Source organism: Podarcis filfolensis (genome assembly GCF_964270895.1).
Source record: "Podarcis filfolensis genome assembly, chromosome: 8".
Lineage (NCBI taxonomy): Eukaryota > Metazoa > Chordata > Lepidosauria > Squamata > Lacertidae > Podarcis > Podarcis filfolensis.
The window spans coordinates 53,167,046-53,187,788 of record NC_139611.1 but is presented as its reverse complement, the minus strand read 5'-3'; the positions used below and the strand labels follow the sequence as shown (position 1 = coordinate 53,187,788).

Genomic DNA, 20,743 nt, shown 5'->3' with positions numbered 1-20,743 from the left:
GGACACATGGTGAGGAACTGGGTGTTAGATTTCAATTGCTTGGTGGGCCACTTGCTTAATTTAGTGGGGAGGATTCCAGGAGAGAGGGGAATAGGTGAAGACTATCTTGCAACCTGCGTCAGCTGGGTTGTTTCTCTCCCACTTACCAGGCCATCTACCAACTGCCCTGTGGGAAGGAGCCGGGTGACTTTTTAATAAGTTAATATTGTTTGTTTAAAGTTAAAAAATTAAATTTAATACTACTTGTTTTCTGCCTTGGAAGGAATTGTACCCTAGAAGGCAGCATATAAGTAACTGTAATAAATAAAAAACAGCAGAGCATCCAATTCTATTTAAAGTGGCGTTTTCCAACCTTGGTCCCCTCCAGATGTTTTGGACTACAAAGTAGTGTTGGCTGGGGTTCATGGGAGTTGTAGTCCAAAACATCTGGAGGGGAACAGATGATCAGGAACGCTGGTCACATTCCTGAATACGAAGCCCAGTTATATGGACTGTTATATCATACAACCTTTGTTATTTAAATCTATGGAGTTTTGTGTATATATGACAAAGGGTAGCTACATTACTAGAATCTATATTTAAAAAGTTGTTCTCTCAACCCTACAGAGCATGCCAAAAAGTCTACAGCAAGGAATATTTTGCAGAGAGAGAGAACTGGGCTATTTAGGACAGTACTACAGCTCCCATCATTCACACAGGCCATCCAATGATCAGGGATCATGGGAGTTGGGATCCAAAAACAGCTGGGGAACCAACAGTGAAGAGCACTGTTTTATATAGTATATATAACTATATATATGTTATATAGAAGACAATATTTTTGATACACAATGAACATTGATTTGTTCCAACAGAAATACGTAAACAGCTGAGGGACTACTAGTCCACATGACCGCGGACATTATACCTGCCTTATCCACAGAGCACAACCAGCAAATACTTGGATACCTGGCAGAAATTCTTCATTTTCTCCAAAACTTTGTTCACTTCTGGGACTACATCTTTGCCGTCAACTAATATTGGAGTATTTGAGCGATTCCGCAAAGCAATATGGAGCACAGCTCGGTTCTAAAACGAGAAGAGAGGACAAGACAGTTATGGATAGTGCCAAGCAACAATTAGTTACCAAAACCGATAATCTCAGCAGAACTGATTGGCACTGATCTGAAGGAGCAAGACAAACTATTTTCTCTTCTCTTTCTGCTGGTTTTCTTCTATAGTTTGGGACACAACCCACTAGGAACCGCTTCTTCCAGTAGACCACAGTGAATGGGAACTCTGCAATGACCGTAAGAGTCTGGCTACTGGATCAGGCCAGTGGCCCATCTAGTCCAGCATCCTGTTCTCAGAGTGGCCAACCAGATGCTCATTATAGGAAACCCACAAACAAGACCCAAGCACAAGGACATTCTCCCCTCCTGCAGTTTCCAGAAACTTTACAAGTACTGTTTGGTGGCACATATGAGCCGCCCAGGCAAAGGATGTTGGGCACTGAGTCTCTTTTCTAAACCAAAAGGTGCTTGGGCTAAGAGGACCAGAGGAATTTAGATTGCAGCAGCCAGGAAGGAGAAGGAAATGGGACCACTAGTTGCTGATTGCCTTTGGAACCAAGAAGACCCTCCTGTCCTTCACTCAGCCACTCAAACATCTTGTGCATCCACTTGTTTTATATCTCTCAAAGCGGTTTCACAGTAAGGAGTTGAAAATTGTAAAATAATGAAAAATCAAGTACTATAAAACATGCAAATAATATACAGGTGATATAAATGATCTTTTTTAAATATTTTGTGTGTGTGTGTGTGTGTGTGTGTGTGTGTATAAAAACTAAAATAAGCAGTAACAACCACAACTGGGTCAGATGCCACAGACTAGAGTGTAGTCTGGGGTTTCCAAAAAGGCTTCACTAGGCAGAAGTATGGGTGAGGGAAACAGACATTTTTAAACAGCCAAGAACCAATTTGGCGAATAACGGGAGCAAGAAACAGGCTGTAGAAATTATTGTTAAAGGTCAAAAATTATGACAGACTTGCATGTTTACTTCCTACAATTCTTTATTCGTATTGCTTTTCAAAGAAACTAGAGAGTATGGGAAGTATGTGTTTTAGAATACAAAACCCGCTTCTTTGAATGCATGTTCAGTTAGTGAGATGAGATGGGTAGCTTGCCCTAACACAGGTAGGCCGTTAAGCTGGGGCTTATTACTAAACAGCAATGACAAACTTATTTATAACAATCTGATGTTCAACAACAGCAGACAGAGAGGGAGGAAGTGATGGCAGCCCCCTACCCACAGGAAGGGACACACAAGATATCAAGGTTGCTTGGCTAGATGGTCCAGCCACAGGATGCTGGGCTAGATGAGCCACTGGCCTGATCCAGCTGCAGGCTCTTCTGATGCTCTTAAGGGCCAGCCTAGGGAAGGAATTTATTCTGCCACCTGGGGGCAGGCAGGACAGGAAGAGTGATGCTGGAAAGCACTCTGGCACAGTAGTGGCAAGGAGGACCAAGTTACACTCAAGCCCTGTGGGTAGCCCCCCTGCACTGTTCCCTGTGCGTGGATGGAACAGGATTTACTTGTTATGTGTATACTGCATCCCCAACCACAGAAGTCCCTGCAGCAGTGTACAAATACATGAAAAAGAAATCTAAACACACACACACACACACATCGCCACACTTTACCAACACAGGAATTTTCTGTTGCAGCAACAGCTCCAGAAGAGCAACAAAAGCAGAAACAGCCAGAAGTGTTGCAAAAAGCAACAAACAAAACACTCCTTTCTTTCCACCCGATTACACGCACTACTTGGGTGCCACTGAGGAAAATGGCAGCATGCCCCTCACTTTTGCGTTCTGCGTGTCACAGGGCAAATGGACATGCAAAGGGGCATCTGGTAGTCTTGGTACACACACAGCAGAGGCCATCCTTCAGATAGCTCTGCGCACCAAAATAATGAACACCAAAACCACAGAAGGGGAGCTTCAGTTGCCATGAAGAGGAAGTGGCTTTTACACACTTGACACATCTCAGAGAAGTTCCTTAACGTTTAATGGGAAGCAATCATAAAATTCCAACAAAAACTTGGGGGCATTTCTGCTTTGCAGTGGCAAAGAATGTGTGTTGAGAATAATACTTAGTGCCCAGTATGTAACACGCTTCATGTTATGGGTTATTATATTATAACCAATACAATACAGAGCTGATTCAGGAATTACTGAGATAGCAATCCTTCTATCAAGCTCTGCATTATATTGTGGATTTTAGATCCACATGTAGGTGATGGCGGGACTGTCAGAAAAGAGGTTTCTCCAAGGTCAATCAGCAAAGAGAGAGATCCATAGGGGACTTCCTGATTCATTTCACATCCTGTTCGCATCAGGTCAGCTTGATCTGTAACAACTATAAGCTACTATTAGCCCAGAAAGGGGGAGAGAAGATATGAAACCAGTTCAAGATCATAAAAGAGGCATGTCCCCATAGAGATGCAATACACTTTTTGACAGAATGAGACTATTCACACATTTAGCTTCATGTGAAGTTAAAAAAAAAAACCTTTAACACAAAAACAAACTAGATATATTGGAAAAACTATACAATTTATTCATGAATCTGGCAACTGAAAACCAGTCTAATATTTAATCCTTGGACTACATAGCAAAATATCTAGAGGATGGTGGCCAGATCATTGCCTTTATACTCCCCCCAAACCACAAAAACCCCAGCACACACTCTCTGACTCTGATATTCTCCCCCCCCCCCTCTCTCTCTCTCTCTCACACACACACACTATTTTCCAGAAACCCTATACAGCTGCTTGAAGCCCTGCTTTGTGTGCTGGAAACACCTCCTCCCTGTTACTGAGCAGGAACCCACAGACAAAAATAAAAAGTAGGTATACCTCAGTGAAGTTGATCTTTTCTCCAGTGAACATTTGCTCCCTTGCTTTCTCAATGCCCCTTGATTTTGCCTGAAAGTAAAAGTTGACCTTTTAGTAAATATGACTATCAGCTTTCCAAATCCACCAGTCACATAAGAGATGACCCCTCCCTCGCTAACGCCCTCCAGTATGCCAGTAGCTTCCTTTTACACACACACAATGTCATTTTTCTCTGCCTGTTCCTAAAAGATCCTCTAAATCAGGAATGGGGAGCCTCAGCCCCAGGACTAAATGTGGCCCTCCAGGCCCCCTGAATTCTATGGCAGCCACACCACTTACTGACCCAGCTCCTCCCACCCCCCAGTTCAAGTCTGGAATGTGTCCTTCCAACTCTGTGGATGCCCTCTTGGCTTACTTGAATGGAAGCTAGAAAGGGGTGTGTGAATGTGTGTACAAAGTAGTCTATACAAGTGTAAAATCACTCACTGCTCTGCCATTCCTCCCCACCCCTGGCCCGGCCCACCCCTAGCACGTGGCCCCTGGAAGCTTGCCCAGGTTGCTTCAAATCACCTTCAACCTGGAACCCTCCAAATGTTTTTGAACTACACCTTCCATCAGTACTGGTTAGGCCTGGGCTAATGGGAGCAGATATTCTAAGCATTTGGAGGGCACTAGCTTTGGTGTAACATTTGGTGAAGCCTCCCCGTCCAACTGGACTGCAGTTTTCAAGCACAGGGACAAGACGGTTGCCCCTTGCATTTGTTGTCAGGGCAGCTGGGCTCTGCGTAAGCATGCAGGGAGATCCTGGGCTTTATGAAACCACAGCAAACCAAGGCCATGATATGAAACTGGAAATACCCCTTTGCTCACAAACACTATCTTGTTCTGACCGACATTTGTGGGCAAGAGTCCACTTTGTTCTGTATTAAGCTGGAGCTTGGTTTGCTTCAGGTGTTCTGTAAAGCTTCATGTACATTGAAAGTGGCAGACTACCAGCTGCACTACGCTTTTCCTGTTTATTAAAAACATATTTATTTGCATGCCCAGTTTTAATGTTCTTGGTTAGGGCAATAACGAGATTTTGTTTTTCTCAATACATTATATTACTATATCAGCTTCACTGCTGTAAACAGCTTTGGAATTTCTGTAACCAGAAGCTCTAAATAAATAGGATTCGTGTTCAAGGTGAATTACCAGTTCTATCAGCATCTTCATCACTTCCTCTGTAACCAAGTTCTTTGAATAGTCCACCAAGATATCCCCATGGTCACTCTTCAAGGTCAAGCTGCCAAAAGAATTAAAAGCAAGCCATCATGTTATGTGAACATTTTCAGAAACACTGCACCACCACATGGGTGACTTTAAAAAACAAGATTTACTGGAAATTAGCCAACATTGCTTGTTTGTATTCACACGCCCCGGGTCACAAGAGAATGATAAACATTAAGGCAAAGAGCAGCAAGAGACTTCCTCAGCTCGTTTAAAATTGAAAAAGGTACACGACAAGGCTGCCCGATTTCCCCATTACTGTTTATTTCGGTTCTGGAAGTGCTCCTGAATATGATTAGGGGGGACCGGTTGGTGGAAGGGATTCAGGTCGGAGCGAAACAATATAAACTTAAAGCTTTTGCAGATGACCTAGTTCTGACATTACAGGAGCCGGAGTCTAGTTTGAAAAGAGTACTACAACTGATTCAAAACTTTGGTCGAGTGGCAGGATTTAAGTTAAATAAGCAAAAAACTAAAGTTTTGGGGAAAAACGTGACAGATATTGAGTTGGAACAGCTTCAGAAAGAGACAGAACTAAATGTGGTTAAAAAAGTTAAATACCTAGGGGTAAACATAACAGCAAAAAATCTGAGTTTATTTAAAGATAATTATGAAAAATGTTGGTCAGAGATTAAGAGAGACTTGGATAGTTGGTCAAGACTAAAACTCTCTTTGTTAGGCCGAATAGCTGCCATCAAGATGAATGTATTGCCAAAAATGTTATTTTTGTTTCAGACACTGCAGATTGTAGACAAGACAGAGTGCTTCCGGAAGTGGCAGAAAGATATTTCTAAATTTGTCTGGCAGGGCAAAAAGCCCAGAATCAAATTTAAAATATTAACAGATGCGAAAGAAAGAGGGGGCTTTGCCCTGCCAGATTTAAAGTTGTATTATGAAGCTGCAGCTTTCTGCTGGCTAAAAGATTGGTTACTTCTTGAAGATACGGATGTCTTGGATTTGGAAGGTTTTAATAATGCGTTTGGATGGCATGCATATTTATGGTATGATAAAGCTAAGATAAATAAGGCCTTCAAGAACCATATTGTCAGAAAATCAGTCTTTAATGTCTGGACAAAATATAAAGACTTACTGGAGAATAAAACTCCGAGGTGGCTGTCACCCCTGGAGGCTAAGGCTCGGAAAAGAGCCAATATGGAGGCCAACTGGCCAAAATATTGGGAGATAATAGAAAAGGATGGTGACAACTGGAAATTGCAGAGTTTAGAAAAGATGAGAGACAAAGTGCGAGACTGGTTACACTATGCTCAGATTAAAGAAGTGTTTAAAAATGACAAAAAGCTAGGATTCCAAGTGGAAAAGTCAAAGTTAGAAACTGAACTGTTAGAACCTAAGACTAAGGTACTTTCAAGAATGTATAACTTGCTGCTGAAATGGAACACACATGACGAAATGGTAAAATCAACAATGATAAAATGGGCGCAGGATATTGGGTACAATATTATGTTTGAAGATTGGGAAAGGTTGTGGACCTCTGGGCTGAACTTCACTGCATGTAATGCGTTGAAGGAAAATGTGATGAAAATGATGTATAGATGGTACATGACCCCTGTTAAACTGGCTAAAATATACCATTCGTCTGATAGCAAATGTTGGAAATGTAAGGAAAATGAAGGAACATTTTTTCACCTCTGGTGGACCTGCCCTAGAGTGAAGGCCTTTTGGGAGAAGATATATAATGAATTAAAAAAGGTGTTTAAATACACCTTCACTAAGAAATCAGAGGCCTTTCTCCTGGGTATTGTCGGCCAGAGTGTGTTAAAAGAGGACAGAACATTCTTTTTGTACGCAACAACAGCAGCAAGAATATTAATTGCCAAGAATTGGAAAACTCAGGAGCTACCCACTGTGGAAGAATGGCAGATGCAACTGATGGACTATATGCAATTAGCCGAGATGACCGGCAGAATTCGAGACCAGGGAGAAGAAAGGATGGAAGAAGACTGGAGGAAATTTAAGATTTATTTACAAAAATATTGTAATTTGGCTGAGTGCTGAATTGGATGCCAGAGCAGACAATTGTCTACCATTAAATTAGATTTAAGGTTGAATTATATGTCAAACCAAATTAAGATTATTAATTAAGATGAATTAAATGATAATTTGTTTGAAATTAATTTAATAATGATGTAAGTGTATGCGGGAGGTGTGGGGGAGTCCCATGTAACAATTGAGAGATGTTAAATGGACAATGATAAGTGCTTATCTAATATATGCTTTATTTGAAAACTTTAATAAATATATTATAAAAAAAAAAAAAAAAAAGAGACTTCCTCAGCTCACTTCTTGGGCTTCTGGGTAAGATCAAGTGTGGCATCAACCTGCAGTTTCCACTTTGCAACAAAGTCTGCTCGTTCCAGCATAATTTTTGCACCTTTTCATTTTTCCTACTCTCTCCATTTTCTGCTTCTGTAACATCTTCCCTGAAGAAGAGTTCCGAAAAACTCAAAAGCTTGCCACTATTTCGTGACACTTTGGTTGTTCCTAATAAAAGTGTTGTCCAACTCTGGACTTTGGAGCTGCAACTGTAGTGTGTGCCCCTCCCAAAAGATTATTTTCATCAATGCACCCACCCAGGTGAAGGTAAGGGTCACATCTAATGCTAATCGCAGCACAGAAACACGTATGAATATTTTTAATAGGGCGATGGATTTAATTTCTTTTTGTGTGTTTTTAGTTGCATCTTTTATTATTTATGCTGTGAGCTACCTTGCACCCTGCACTGGGAGAAAGGACCGATATAAATTAATAAAGTACAGTAAATAATGATTTGTGAAGGAAGCATGTGGAATAGTAAGGTTTTTATTTTTAAGACAAAGGTAACTCATGGAGAAAGAAGAGTTCATCCCTTCTGCTCATTTACATGCTAATCCTATTTGGGAGTTGTATAATCTAATCCTCAACTGTCTCCAAAATATGTGGGCTTAGCTAGCCAGCCAGCCCAAACATGCCCATTCTGCATCAGAGGCTGGAGAGTTCAGAGTAATATGAGAGAGTTAAACCTTCCCACAGTGTGTACACAGATTTGCAGATTTACAGTGTTCAAAGCTAGCTCAGGAAAACACCAATGGCAATGGCTACAACCCCATATTCTAACACTAGCCTTGGATTGCTGCAATACAGAGGGAGGCAGGCATTGCTAATTACGAAAACGCAAAGTTAAATCTCAGTGGGGCAGGCTGGAAACAAGACACTGGCCATTCTGGAACACAGGGAGGGAGAGGGTGCCCCAGTTTTATTTCCACAGCTGGCTTTGCAGAACCTCCAAGATGTTTTCTGAAGCCTCCCTTGACAGAGCACCTTCTGCTTGAGCGCCCATCCTGCAATGCAGCATCCAAGAATATACAGAGCAGCTACTCAGGTGGAAAGAGATGAGTCACGCAGGCAGCAGCCATGAGTCCACAGAAGCACAGAGTTGGGCCAAGTTCTTGTGTATATTTTGACTCCCCTGATCTGACCAGAACCCTTGTCGCCACAGTTTGAAGGAAAGTAAGAAACACCTTTATGGTGCATTCGGATATGGCCACAACCCACTGCAGGAATTCCCCCCCCACACACACACAGAGACCCTAGGAGAAGTGAAAGATTCTGCCACACCAAGCTAAAAAAGTCCAAATGCCACACACCCCTAGACACACACGCTGAACAGAACTTTCTGTTCATCCTCTTTCACAAGCCCTATTTCAGCTTCCCAGTGGATCATGTCCCTTCTCCCACATGCCACTTTTAATGGGGCTCAAAATCCACTATTTAGCTCCATCTCAGTTCTGCAGAGCTTGCACTGAAATGAATGGAGCTGCACAACTTATTTCAGAGTTGTGTGCAGCAGCGGCAGAGGTTGCTAGAATAAGGCTGTATGTCGGACATTTGGACACATACACACACACAGCCAGATGCCAGGCTAGTTGGATCTACTAGTTTATTAAAACTCCCAAGACCTATCAACCAGAGTCACATGCAAAAGGGCACACTGTTAGAATTAAATAAGCACGTTCTGAACTTAGGAATTCCTTTTCTGAACCTGTTCAGCCGTTCCACACAACAGTCTAATCCTGGTTAGCTGTATTTATGTCAACAGCCTGATTTAGGTGAGGGAATATTGGATTGTGGTTGCTACTGCTAAACAACTGGGAGTCAGAAAGCCTATAGCAAAACAGCCAGAGATCTACCTTCTGCCCACCCCTATCTAAAAAGGTAGAATGCCATGCCTGCTACTGCCAATCAGTTGACACAACTAGGCTAGACCGACTGTAAGTCTGACCCAGTACAAGAAATGATGCTCTTGAGCTGGGTGCTTAGGAACCTGTAATATTTTTCTAGCTTTTACATTAAAATGTTTACATATCACAGAGTGTTTTTTAAAAAAAATATTTCCACCTGCAGTCTAAAGTGATAGTCTATTTTTATTTATTTATACACACACACACACACACACACACACACACTATTTCACAGAACAATAGCATGTAAGTGGTTTACAATAAAAATGGTATAATTGTATTTTAACAAGCAGTTTACAATAATACATAAAGCCATACAATAAAAACAATGGTAATTAAAATAAGACATCAATCAACTCAGTGGAAAGATGAATTCTGAACTGCCCATATATAGTGGAATAGTGAAGTTTTCAGTGTTGCAACTGTTCTGAGGAGTGCAACACTGTCGATGAACGAGGGTTAAAAAGTAGAGAAAAGCATGCCATGTATGAAGCCACAATCAGTGGTATCTAATCCCAAGGGCGGCTTAGCTGGTCACATCTGTCAGCAGATAAAAGTTCATGACAGCCATCTAGAAAGGCCGCGATAGATGGTAGGAAAAGGGAAGTGCAATTAATTTCGTTTTGTTAGGACATCCTTGCTATGCTGAAAAAGAGAAGCAGCACATTGAAAATGGTCTCTGTCTACAACTAGAGCACCATCATGCTGGCCTACCTCTGGTGAACCACTAAATACAAGTCCAAAATAGGAAAGAAACAAGACCCAACAAAAAACAATTTTTTGATTTTGAGCAAATAGAGTTTGGGGACGGGGAGCATAACACACTCTCTGCACAAAAGTCGCTCAGGGAAGTCCCTGCTCCAGAAGCCTTCTCTGTAGACAAGCATCCATTAAGAGTAAGGTCATTTCAGCAGTTGCTGTTTCCTGAAGGCAGGCCATGGGGACTTAGCTTTTCAATGAGTTTAAGAAAGCAGAGAAAGGCTAGAATATCAAACAAGGCCTTTGAGACGCCTAGGGTGTGTGTGTGTTCTGCATGCCCACACAGCTAAGAAAAGTAAACTATAGGTGGAATATAAGAGGAAATCAATCTTTTAGTGTGGCAGGCTCCGCCCTTTGTTTGGACAAGCCTACCCAGATATTTAGAATGTTAACATGTGCTTGAATCTACTTTTAGCTTGTCATGGATTTAAATTATTTTTCAACAGTAACTGTTTTTACATTTTTACTTATTTTATTGTTTTATCCTTGTTGCAAACAGCTTTGGAGGTTTCTTTAAGTGGTATAACAAATTATGTGAAATACCAGCAGGTTGACATCACTCAAACTATCCTTCCCTAACCTAGTGCCCTCCAGATGTTTTGGATTACAATTCCCATGACGGCTGGGATGTGGAACATTTGGTGGCCACCAGGTTAGGGAAGGCAGCTGACTTAAAACAAAAGCCCTATACTGGCACTAATGGGTCAGCAGAAGGGATAGCAGTTCAGTGTGGTTTGAAGATAAAACTGTTTTGGTTTATTTTTCAATTATTCCAGAGTGTATCAACTGCTTTATACAAGCCTCAAATGGTACAGAAGGTGGCTTGAAGACAGAGCATCCTATAAAGCTTTTTCAGCCTCTAGGCAAGCTTCTAGCTCAGCTAGCCACCAATATCACTCTAGCAGCCCAGCTTTTTGCATTACGTTCAGCAGAATTTTATTGGTTCCCCAAAAACACCACACACCCTGAAGGCAGTTGAGAATAATTCCAGGGATGGGCTCATTTCAGCCTTGCAGAGTCTATTTTTACTATCATCCCCATGGTGCACTGATGCATTGTGACAGTTGAAAAGGAAGAATGCATACTCAAAGCCTCTTTAACATAACAAATCTGCATTAAGAGATCCCATGAATGCCCACCTCGCCCAAGAGCACAGATCCCTTCTAGACCAGACAAAGCTCCATCTAGCCTTTGCAAGAATCTGGGCAACCAGCCAGGCAACCAGGTGATCTTAATACTGGGATGGGCAGGAAGCAGAACATGACCCACCTGCTACCTTTCAATGAACAGGATTATTGCACACAAGGCCCCAGAATTTGCAGGAGAGAAATGCCTCCACGGGTGTCTCAGAATGAAGCATTCACACAACATGGACAGATACACATTGACACTCAAGCTTCCAACAGGTACTAAACAGTTACCTGATTAATCCATTGCAATTCACCACCCATCTGCTTGTCTGCAGGAAATAGCTATAGTCTCCCCACCCCGTGCAGAAAACAAGCCAGTGGCAACTACAAGGCTACCAATGGCTAGTAAATCTGATGGACATGCTCTGCCTACACAATCAGAGGCAGTAATGCTTCTGAACACCGCTTGCTGGAAACTGCAGGAGGGGAAAATGCTCTTGTGCTTGAGAGTTTCCCATCAACATCTCAGAGGCCACTGTAAGAACAGGATGCTGGACTAGATGGACCATTGGCCTGATCCTGCCAGGGCTCTTCTTCTGCTCTTAAGGCACAGAATCAGAGGCTACTAGATTCCTACAGTATTTTTTTCCTTTTTAGATCTAAATAAAGGTAAATTACACCTTTGACTTGTCTTGCCTTAAAATATTTACAAGTAACCCCCCCCCCCCAAAAAAATTAAAAATAAACGTTTTCGACTTTGTTGGCATGTAACATTTAGGCAACACCAAGTCCACTTTATTGAGTTTTGTCCTTGATCAAGCATTTTTGTTAACTACTTTTGGCACCTAGAGAAGTTATATGGCATGCATAAAAAGTCAGCTGAATAATGTTACATTAGATTGCTACCAATTTATTGCAGCAGAAAATTTCGTGATGATTCAAAAAAATTCCCCAAGACTCCACCCCAATCACAGTTCCTTACTCTCAGCAAAACTGAGGCACATAAAATCACCCATATTTCCATTTTACAGATGAAGAAACTCATCTGAAATCAAACCTTCTAGCTACCATTAAGCAGGCATTAGGAAACAATGTGGGGCACTGGGTGGGTGGGCTGTTTCTTTAGAACAGTTATATGAGAGATCAAAAATTGATCTGATGCTCAGACGTGTTCACTTTGCAGGGAACTCTACAATAGGAGGAATAATGGCCAGTCTGCCCGCTATCTGCTCTTCAGGTGCGCTGAATGAAATGGAATGGTCAGGCCTCTAAACAAAAGGTTCCCTGAATAGGTGAGCCTGGGAAAAAATCAACCAGCCATTAGAAGAAAATTATTTCCTTCCATTATTTTTAAGGAAACTGTGACAGTTCAGTGGTTCCCAAAATTTTCCTTGAATGGGACTGCACATTCCCAGATTGTGGTTATGAGTCCTGGACTACCTGGGAGGCTAGAGTTCAAAGCTCTGCCGAGTCCTGAACCTCACTGAGTGACCTTGGGTCTGTCACTGACTCTCAGTCCCTAATGTACTCCACAGAGTTGCTTAGAGGATCAAATGGAGGGGAGAACTATATTGTACACCTTAAGCTTCCTAGAAGAAGAAAGAGGAAAATGAATGTAATAAACTATGTTTCACAGAACAGTATAGATCAGAAAATTACCCTTGTCTAATGACCAGTAGGAGGTAAACGCTTTGGTGCAACTGTAAAACCTACCCTAAGGTAGGTTCTTTCTTTTTAAGCTGTTAGGTAACTCTTGCAACAAATGCCAGCCTTATGAAAGTTATGATGAACACACTCAGAGTAACCAAGATATTGCTTTGCATGTCATTTTACTGCTAAGATTTTACAAAAGTTTAAAATGAAAGCTGCCTCATATGTGAGAGACGAAGTGATGATGCTTTAAGTTACAAAAACCTTATATTATGAAGGCTGGGAGGTAAAGGCCAATCGCAGGAGGTGCTTACGATACCAGTTATCACATGCATGATATGTACATCTGTGACACTAATGCAGACACATGTATTTCAGTGCATCCACATGTGGAGAAAAGCAAGCAACGGTGTAAATGCGATTTCAAACAGCGCAGCAATATCCATGCAGCCAGTCATGTGTGATGCATCCTTAGGTGATAGGGCTAGCCATTCAGAGGCAAAAGGCTCATTTAACCAGGCCTCCATCTAGATCCGGGGTCTCCTACCTTCTTAGGCCTGTGGGCACATTTGGCTTTTTGAGCAAGTGCCACTGACCCCACACCCTTCTATCATTTTTCACCCTCCTCACCTGGATCAGCCTCCCCACAGAGAGACAAAAAGCATGTGCACATACGGAGGGCCATCTATATTGGTGTTACTAATATAGTACTTGTGACTATGAGTGTCACCGATAAATCAAGAGGTAGAAAGAGATAAAGCTTATTTGCCTATTATACGAAGCACTATGATGTTTGAGCCTCGTTCCTCTTTGTTGTTTATGGAGTGGAGAAGTCATCTACTTCAATTAATTGCTATGAAATATGGAACCTCTGGGGTTGGAAATATTCCTCTATGTGCAGATTTTATTTGCCTTTTTAATCTGCCTTTGTATTTCATTCTTTATTGCTTTTACTGTGTTGTTCGCATTGAAAACTCCAATAAAAATTATTAAACAAACAAAGTGTGCACACACAGACACAGTCTTTGCTTTTTCAAAGGATGTGTGTAAATGTCAGATCCAGTAAAATTTGGCTGATCCTTCAGGAGCACATACAAGCACATAGAGCTGAAAGGGAAAGTGGGAAAGAGCACCAAGCTCCCCTCCCATATGCTATAAAATAAGGAACATGACCTCTGGATGCTGCTGGGGTCACAGATGACCTGTTTATTGAGCTGCCTTCCATATTTGCAGGGGCATTAGACAATGCGGGTCATTTGTGGATTTGTCTGAAGGAGGCTGGACAACGATGTTAATACAAGTGTCATTCCGCACTTGTCTTATAGCAAGAAGTCCCTTCTTTGTTGTGCAAAAGCTCCAAATCAGCTTTATTTCCACAACCTGATATTTGCCAGGATGTGACTGAATCCCACCTGAATACAGCGAGTCTGGAAGTGCCCTCAGATAAGGAGGCAAAATTTCCACATTAGAGAAAGATGAGGCACTCATATATGCTCTATGTCAGAAATAGACAGCAATCAGATGGAAACCAGGAGTCACACCACTTAATTTCCATTTTAAAGCACAATCATCGCCTAGTCCTCAAGATATAAAGGCAGAAATTCAACCTCAAGGGGAAACATTTACTGATCATTTCACTGTCCTTAGCCATATGACTAAACTTAGGGCAGATTCCACAATGTGCAAAATGTCATCTAATGGTCTGCCACTTATACACAGGTAGCATTATTAATGCCACATTCCTAAAACATTTCCTGGTAATGGGGCTTGCTTAGATAGGATTGTGCTGTATATAAAGGAGTAGAAGCTGAAACAAGGTGACAATGGACAAGAATTTGCTCCCTGTTTTTAAAGAGGAAATGGAAACTAGAAATAATTCTAGTTGCTTGGAAACTATGGCAATGCAATTGACTCTGGTTTTCAACCCACTCCCCAACTCCAAAAAACCCCCAATTGCTAAGTTTCCCTTTGCATTTATTTTGCACATGACAGAATCAGTCTCCTAATTTGGGCTTCATTTGTGGACAAATTGTGAAGCAACCTTGGTTGTGTGCTGCAGCCGTCTTCTGTTACACCAGCCACAGCTCAGCAATGGAGAGCCCACGCTTCCTATGCAAAAGGTCCCAAGTCCAACCCTTTTCAGTAAATTGTCAGATGGCAAGTACGCCAGCCTTCCCCAACCCGGCGCCCTTTCCAACTGTTTTCGACTACAACCCACATCAGCACTGGTATCAAATAGGTGTCCTGGCTGGGGCCGATGGGAGTTGCAGTCCAAAAGATCTAGAGGTTACCTGGCTGAAGGCCTTTTTCTGGCTAAGACTTGATTGCTCAACCGGGGGGGGGGGGGTGACTTACTCTGCCCATAAGTCAAACACATAACAATTTGAAATGAAGCCAAGTAGTTCACCAATCAGTTTCTATTCCTTCCATACCAACTTGCAAAATCTGGCACTGCAGGATCTTAAGTTTCGAGTAATTACAAAATCACAAAAGTGGATTCTTTCAGAGCCACTCCAAAAAAATCTTAAGTTGATTTGTCACAATTTGTTTAGAACCAAATTTCTTAGCTGTCTTTTATTATTGAGAGCTGGACAAAATAATAGCTGTAACCTGGAATTATTTTTTTATGGCAATGCTCATCGCTTCCCCAGCCCCACTCCAATGTCATCCATCATCATTCCAGCTCCTGGCTCCTCAGTATGGAAAAGGTGGAGGAGCCCAATTCTGAGCAACAATCTGGAGCAGGTGAGAAAGACCCGAAAGGTCCACGTGCAGAGCAGAGAGCCGTTTGAGATGCTGAATGAATCTGTTGCACGAGTCAAGCTATAGCACAGACGACGGGCAATGAATGACACGTCCCGTTTCCCACTTCCCCTCCGTGCATTATAATGGGGGTTGGAGCAGTGGGGCAGGAGTTAGGGAGACCAGCATCAAGTGCCAATACTTAACGATTCTAGACTCTGTCCCCAACCTGCTCTTTGCTCAGCTCCATTCGGGCGCCTCTGAGGCGGAGTAATGGGGCAGGCAAAGCCAGCCCTATGGCTGGTTGTTAAGTAAGCAAAAAGGCAACCGGGCAAGCAGGTGGGGGGGGCTAGCCGAGGTCGGTGGGGCAGTGCCCCCCTAGGCCCGGCCTCCCTGGGGTTGTTGGAGGAAGAGGCGAGGCGGCTCGCCGTGACTCAGCAAGAGAAGCCTCCCGCGCAAACGGCCCACAATGCCCCTCTCGCTCTCCCGGCAGCCGCGGCTGTGCCTGTCCGCACGTAGCGCGTTGCAAGGAGGAGTCAAGGGCAAGCAGGCGGGCGGCCACCGGGTGGCCCCGACGGCGCGCCCCCCGTCCTGCCTCGGGGCTACAGAAGATCAGGCGAGCCCGGAGCTGCTTTTGCAGCGCGTCCTGCGACTCGGGGCCCGCTTGCAAGCCACCGCTTCGCGGGCGGAGCTGCCCGGCCATGGCAGGTGCTCCTGCCCCGCGATGGCCGTCGAGAGACAAGTCCCGGCGCGGCCAGAGAGGAGCAGCAGCAGCCCGCCCGTCGGGCCCCGCCGCGTGCGCGTTCGCGGGACCGACCTGAACTTGCTGAAGCGCTGCGGGTCGGCCTGGAAGAGCTGTCGGAGGACGAGCTGGGCGCCGTGGGCCTTGTGCCAGGCGGCCAGTTTCTGGAAGGCGGCGTCGGCGGAGAGAGCCATGATGCCGAGTGGCGGAGCGCGTCGCGGCGGTGGCGGGCTTAGCGAGCGGGAGATGCGGGCGCGGAGATGGAAGCGGAGGCGGAGCAGGAGGAGGCGAGGCGGGAGGAGCAGGCGCTTTTGAGCAGGAGGCGCGGAGGGCGGGCGGACCGGCCCCCTGCCCAGCAGGCTCCGCCCCGTGGCGAGCCGGCCGAGGAGGCCCCGCCCTCGCGGGGAAGACGAGACTGCCGGGCGCGTCTCTGATGGAGTGCCCGCCCGGGCAGCTCATCCTGCCTGGCCGCCTCCGCGGGGAAGGGGCGAGTCCAGGCAGTTCAGAATACCTCCTTCCACAGTGGCTGATTTCTGATTTTAACTTTTTAACGTATGGTTTTTAGGTACAAGTGTTGTAAACCACTCTGATGTTTTGTCTGAAGAGCAGCATATAATTTTTTTTATATATAAATACTAAATAAAATAACAGTGATTCTCAGGGTAGTTGGATCAGGTGGGCAGGGGGAAGCTTGACCACCAGCCTGGTAGCATCTCTGCAGGAGTTGCTCCAAAAATACACACAGTCACAATCTACAGCTACGCACCCACTCACCCACCCCTAGCCAAATCTGCTCCAGCCTTCAACAAAACACACAGGTTCCTAGGTATTAAGTAAAGAGTAACTAGAGATCGCTTCCTACTAGGCAAAGGTTTTAGGGTGGGCACACGCCTTCGTTTCCAATCAGTGCATGCCCTGAAATTTCCTGCTGAAATTCTGCATTTTCCAGGCTGTGACTCCCAAAAAACATGCTCCCTGCCTTACTGGCCCTTTTCCACCTGTCCTGGTAGAGTGGGGCCCCAAGAGGCTGCTGAAGAGGTCAGAGACCATCTTGGCTGTCTCTTAGTGCAGACCCAGGTCATCAGGTCTGAGCTTCCACAGCCGTCAGCCGCCTTAAACCACCATTGGCAGGATTGGCAGCAACAGCAGCAGATATGTTCTATTTTTATTATAATATTTTGTTCTCTTGCTAATTATGCTGTTTTAAATGTGCATTTTATATTTGACTTCCTTTAGTAATATTTTCTCTGGAAATGTTTAAGATAAGCTTGTTGTTCACTTTACTAGCTTAGATGTGTATTCTGTAGTTGACCCCCTTTGCCGTTGATCTCCTTTGTAATGTTTTAATTTGAAATCTTTAAGATAGCATTTTAGTTTCCTGTTAATTACCTTGCTTTGAATAATGTTCTTCAGTAATGTTTTATTCTGGATTGTTTTATTTGATGTTTTAATGTAGATTGTGAACTGCCTTGAGATTATTTTTTTTCCTAAAAAATATCAAGTGGTAAAGAAATGACATTAATAATAATAAGTTAATACCACAAATGTTCCAGATTTTTTACTTTTTTGTGCTGCAGTGCAAGAGTGTCCCTCCAGATGGGAACATAGGGAAGCATTGCAGGACAACTAATAAAACAGAATGATGTGTGGACAGTCCGGTATAAATCCATCACTAATGCACTATTATTGCATCAATGAGATACTGTATTGCTGAATACACACACATGCACACATGGACCCCAACGGCCTGGTGGAGTTGCTCTCAGGTCCCGCTTGTGGGTTTCCCATAAGCATCTGGTTGGCCACTGTGAAAACAGGACCCTTTGGTCTCATTCAGCAGGACTCTTCTCAAGTTCTTATGACTGAAGCTGTGAAAATCAAGTGTCATGGAAACCTGTTTGCTGCCACCTGCTGGATCTGCTTTACTGCAACACCCTCAATTCTTGTGTCTTGGCAAGTACCAGTGGTACCCCGGGTTACATACACTCCAGGTTACATACGCTTCAGGTTACAGACTCCACTAACCCAGAAATAGTACCTCGGGTTAAGAACTTTGCTTCAGGATGAGAACAGAAATTGTGCTCCGGCAGTGCGGCAGCAGCAGGAGGCCCCATTAGCTAAAGTGGTGCTTCAGGTTAAGAACAGTTTCAGGTTAAGAACGGACCTCCGGAACGAATTAAGTACTTAACCCGAGGTACCACTGTAAAGCAAAGTGTGCTTATCCAAGTAAAATATTGTCTCCTGGAGTTACCTGTGAGGGAAGACGAGGATGTGGACTTGCATTTACACATCTAGACATTAGGAGGAAGTGGGGAGTTTTGAACATCATGGTATATGTGTGCTGTTATTTTTGTTTATTTATTCCAATAAATACTGCTTTTTGCTACATCTCATGTGTGGGTAACCTGAGCATCCACAATGAGGTCCCAGGTTTAGCTAGGTGGTGGCTTGACTCAGAATGAAGCAAAAGAAAGGCTTGTAATCTTTAGATTCCCACTAAAACAGCAACAGATTTATGGCCCATGGCACCCTCTGCACAGCTCTTTTGGGGGTCCCTATTTGTTTTCCTAAATAAATGTGACTATGTCAAAAAATATGACTGAGCTAAATGCATAAGAATGAGTTCATTACTAACAAGCTTTTTCTTTTTTCCCCTTTTTACTATAATATTATTAAACAGCACTTTTTGTTTCTAATTAACTATACAGAGAGAAGTAAAAAGAAAACACTCCCCTTGATCCAAAAATGAACTTTATTTAAAGGCCCAACATGAATGAAAATTCAAATATTATTGTCATAGATGGTCATAGATGTCAAATACTTATGAATTATGGTAGAACAGAGGTGCTTATTTTATTCTTGTAAGGGTGCTGGCAATATTGTGCCCTAAGGAGTTAAAATTGAGACATGATTCAGAATTATAAGCCTCATAAGTAAATGGTGTGAGCATGCAGAGAGCGATTGTAGCTACCTCCCCAATATCTCTCTTTGCATTTGATAAGATGATTTCACAACAGTAACTTCAGTCTGGAATATAGACTGCTCGGAGGGCAGGATTCAACTAAACAGTTATGCTAGTGGGAGCCAGGGCAACAAGTCATGCTAGCACAATGGGGCTTTCTGCCTTCTTCCCCTGCACCCTCCAATGGCTGCACAGTGGCAGAGGTGCGGTGTATTGAAAACTCCCAGAACAGTTTGTTGCATGGGGAGAGATTGATCCATTTGGCAAGCAGAAATGATGGGATGATGGTATTAGCAGGACACTGAATTCCACCTATTGGGCTGTAGCCAGTGCTAGTCCTACTCATGAGTAGATAAGTGAATGAGCATGACTAACTTAGGTCCATTAATTTCAATTGAATGCAACCCTTCATTGCCAGGTATGGGATACGTGGAATCACAGCTATTTTATGAAAATACCAAGGAGGAGGAAGAAGAAAGTGGCTTTAGCACCAACAAGGGCGGGGGGGATTTTAAAAACAATAATTTGTCAAGCCATTAAAAAGAAGTAAAAAAATTTAAAAAACAAATTTATTTTACAAACATGAGACTCACAGTGCAGAGACACCGATCCGCCCCCCCCCCCCGCAATTTTACTGTGATTAAGTGACATCAGGGTTTTATTTGCTTTACTTCAATAAAAAATGGGGAAAATAAGCATAATGCATGCCACAGCAGCACACATAATATGTAGTATTTCCCCCCTCCCTCCCTCTCTATGTATACCATTTTTACTATTAAGTGACATCAGGGTAGCAACATTGCATGACGTGGTTGGTGTGAGGATTTTACAGGTGCAGAATTTGCTGCATGCAATATTCTGTTCTGGCCAGCAGATGCCAGTGCAGACTTGGTATCAATACAAAAAAATTCCAACGTGCAAATTCTGTTTTGTACATGTTCTCCGCATATCATAATCTTGTCTGTGTAATGCAGACAATGCAGTCTGTCTAATGGTGTAAGCCTTCTGAATAAATATTCAGTTTTAGGTTCTGTACAGGTTTCAGCACACAGGTGGCTAAACAGGTAAGATTTTTAATTTCCACAATTAAAACAATATACAGTAGTTGTAACTAAAGTCTGATTAGAAAATAATTAATAATACTAATAATGATTGGGAGGTGTTACTGGAGTCTGGAGGGTCATGGGCTGCATGTGGGTGCCTAATGGCTTTGAGGCAACCAGGTCTAGCATATGCCCACTGACATTATTATGCTCTGCAAGAGCTTGGAGCTGCCATAGCCCATCCCAGCATAGATCAGAATCTGCCTCTTGCCTTTTGTAACTCTCAAAGAGTTATTATGGGGTTGGGGAATGCCTTGAGGCCTCTAGGTC

General features: G+C 43.3%; 1 protein-coding gene across 2 annotated transcripts in view; it reads right to left on the bottom strand.

Moving 5' to 3' along the window:
• The window catches only part of GPI (glucose-6-phosphate isomerase), a 33,417-nt gene extending 16,612 nt beyond the window's left edge, over window positions 1-16,805 (bottom strand). Inside the window, exons 1-4 of one of the 2 annotated variants that reach the window (XR_014551055.1) lie at window positions 16,484-16,758; window positions 5,073-5,163; window positions 3,900-3,968; window positions 949-1,068 (exon numbers count right to left, since the gene is read on the bottom strand). Coding sequence is in view for 1 of the 2 variants with exons in the window: in XM_083625225.1 (XP_083481351.1) it covers window positions 949-1,068; window positions 3,900-3,968; window positions 5,073-5,163; window positions 16,484-16,602 (399 nt within the window). In the remaining variant the exon portion in view is untranslated. Of the gene's footprint in view, window positions 1-948; window positions 1,069-3,899; window positions 3,969-5,072; window positions 5,164-16,483 lie in introns of both variants that reach the window. The other variant, XM_083625225.1, reaches the window with a different exon arrangement.
• Window positions 16,806-20,743: the final 3,938 nt, after the last annotated feature.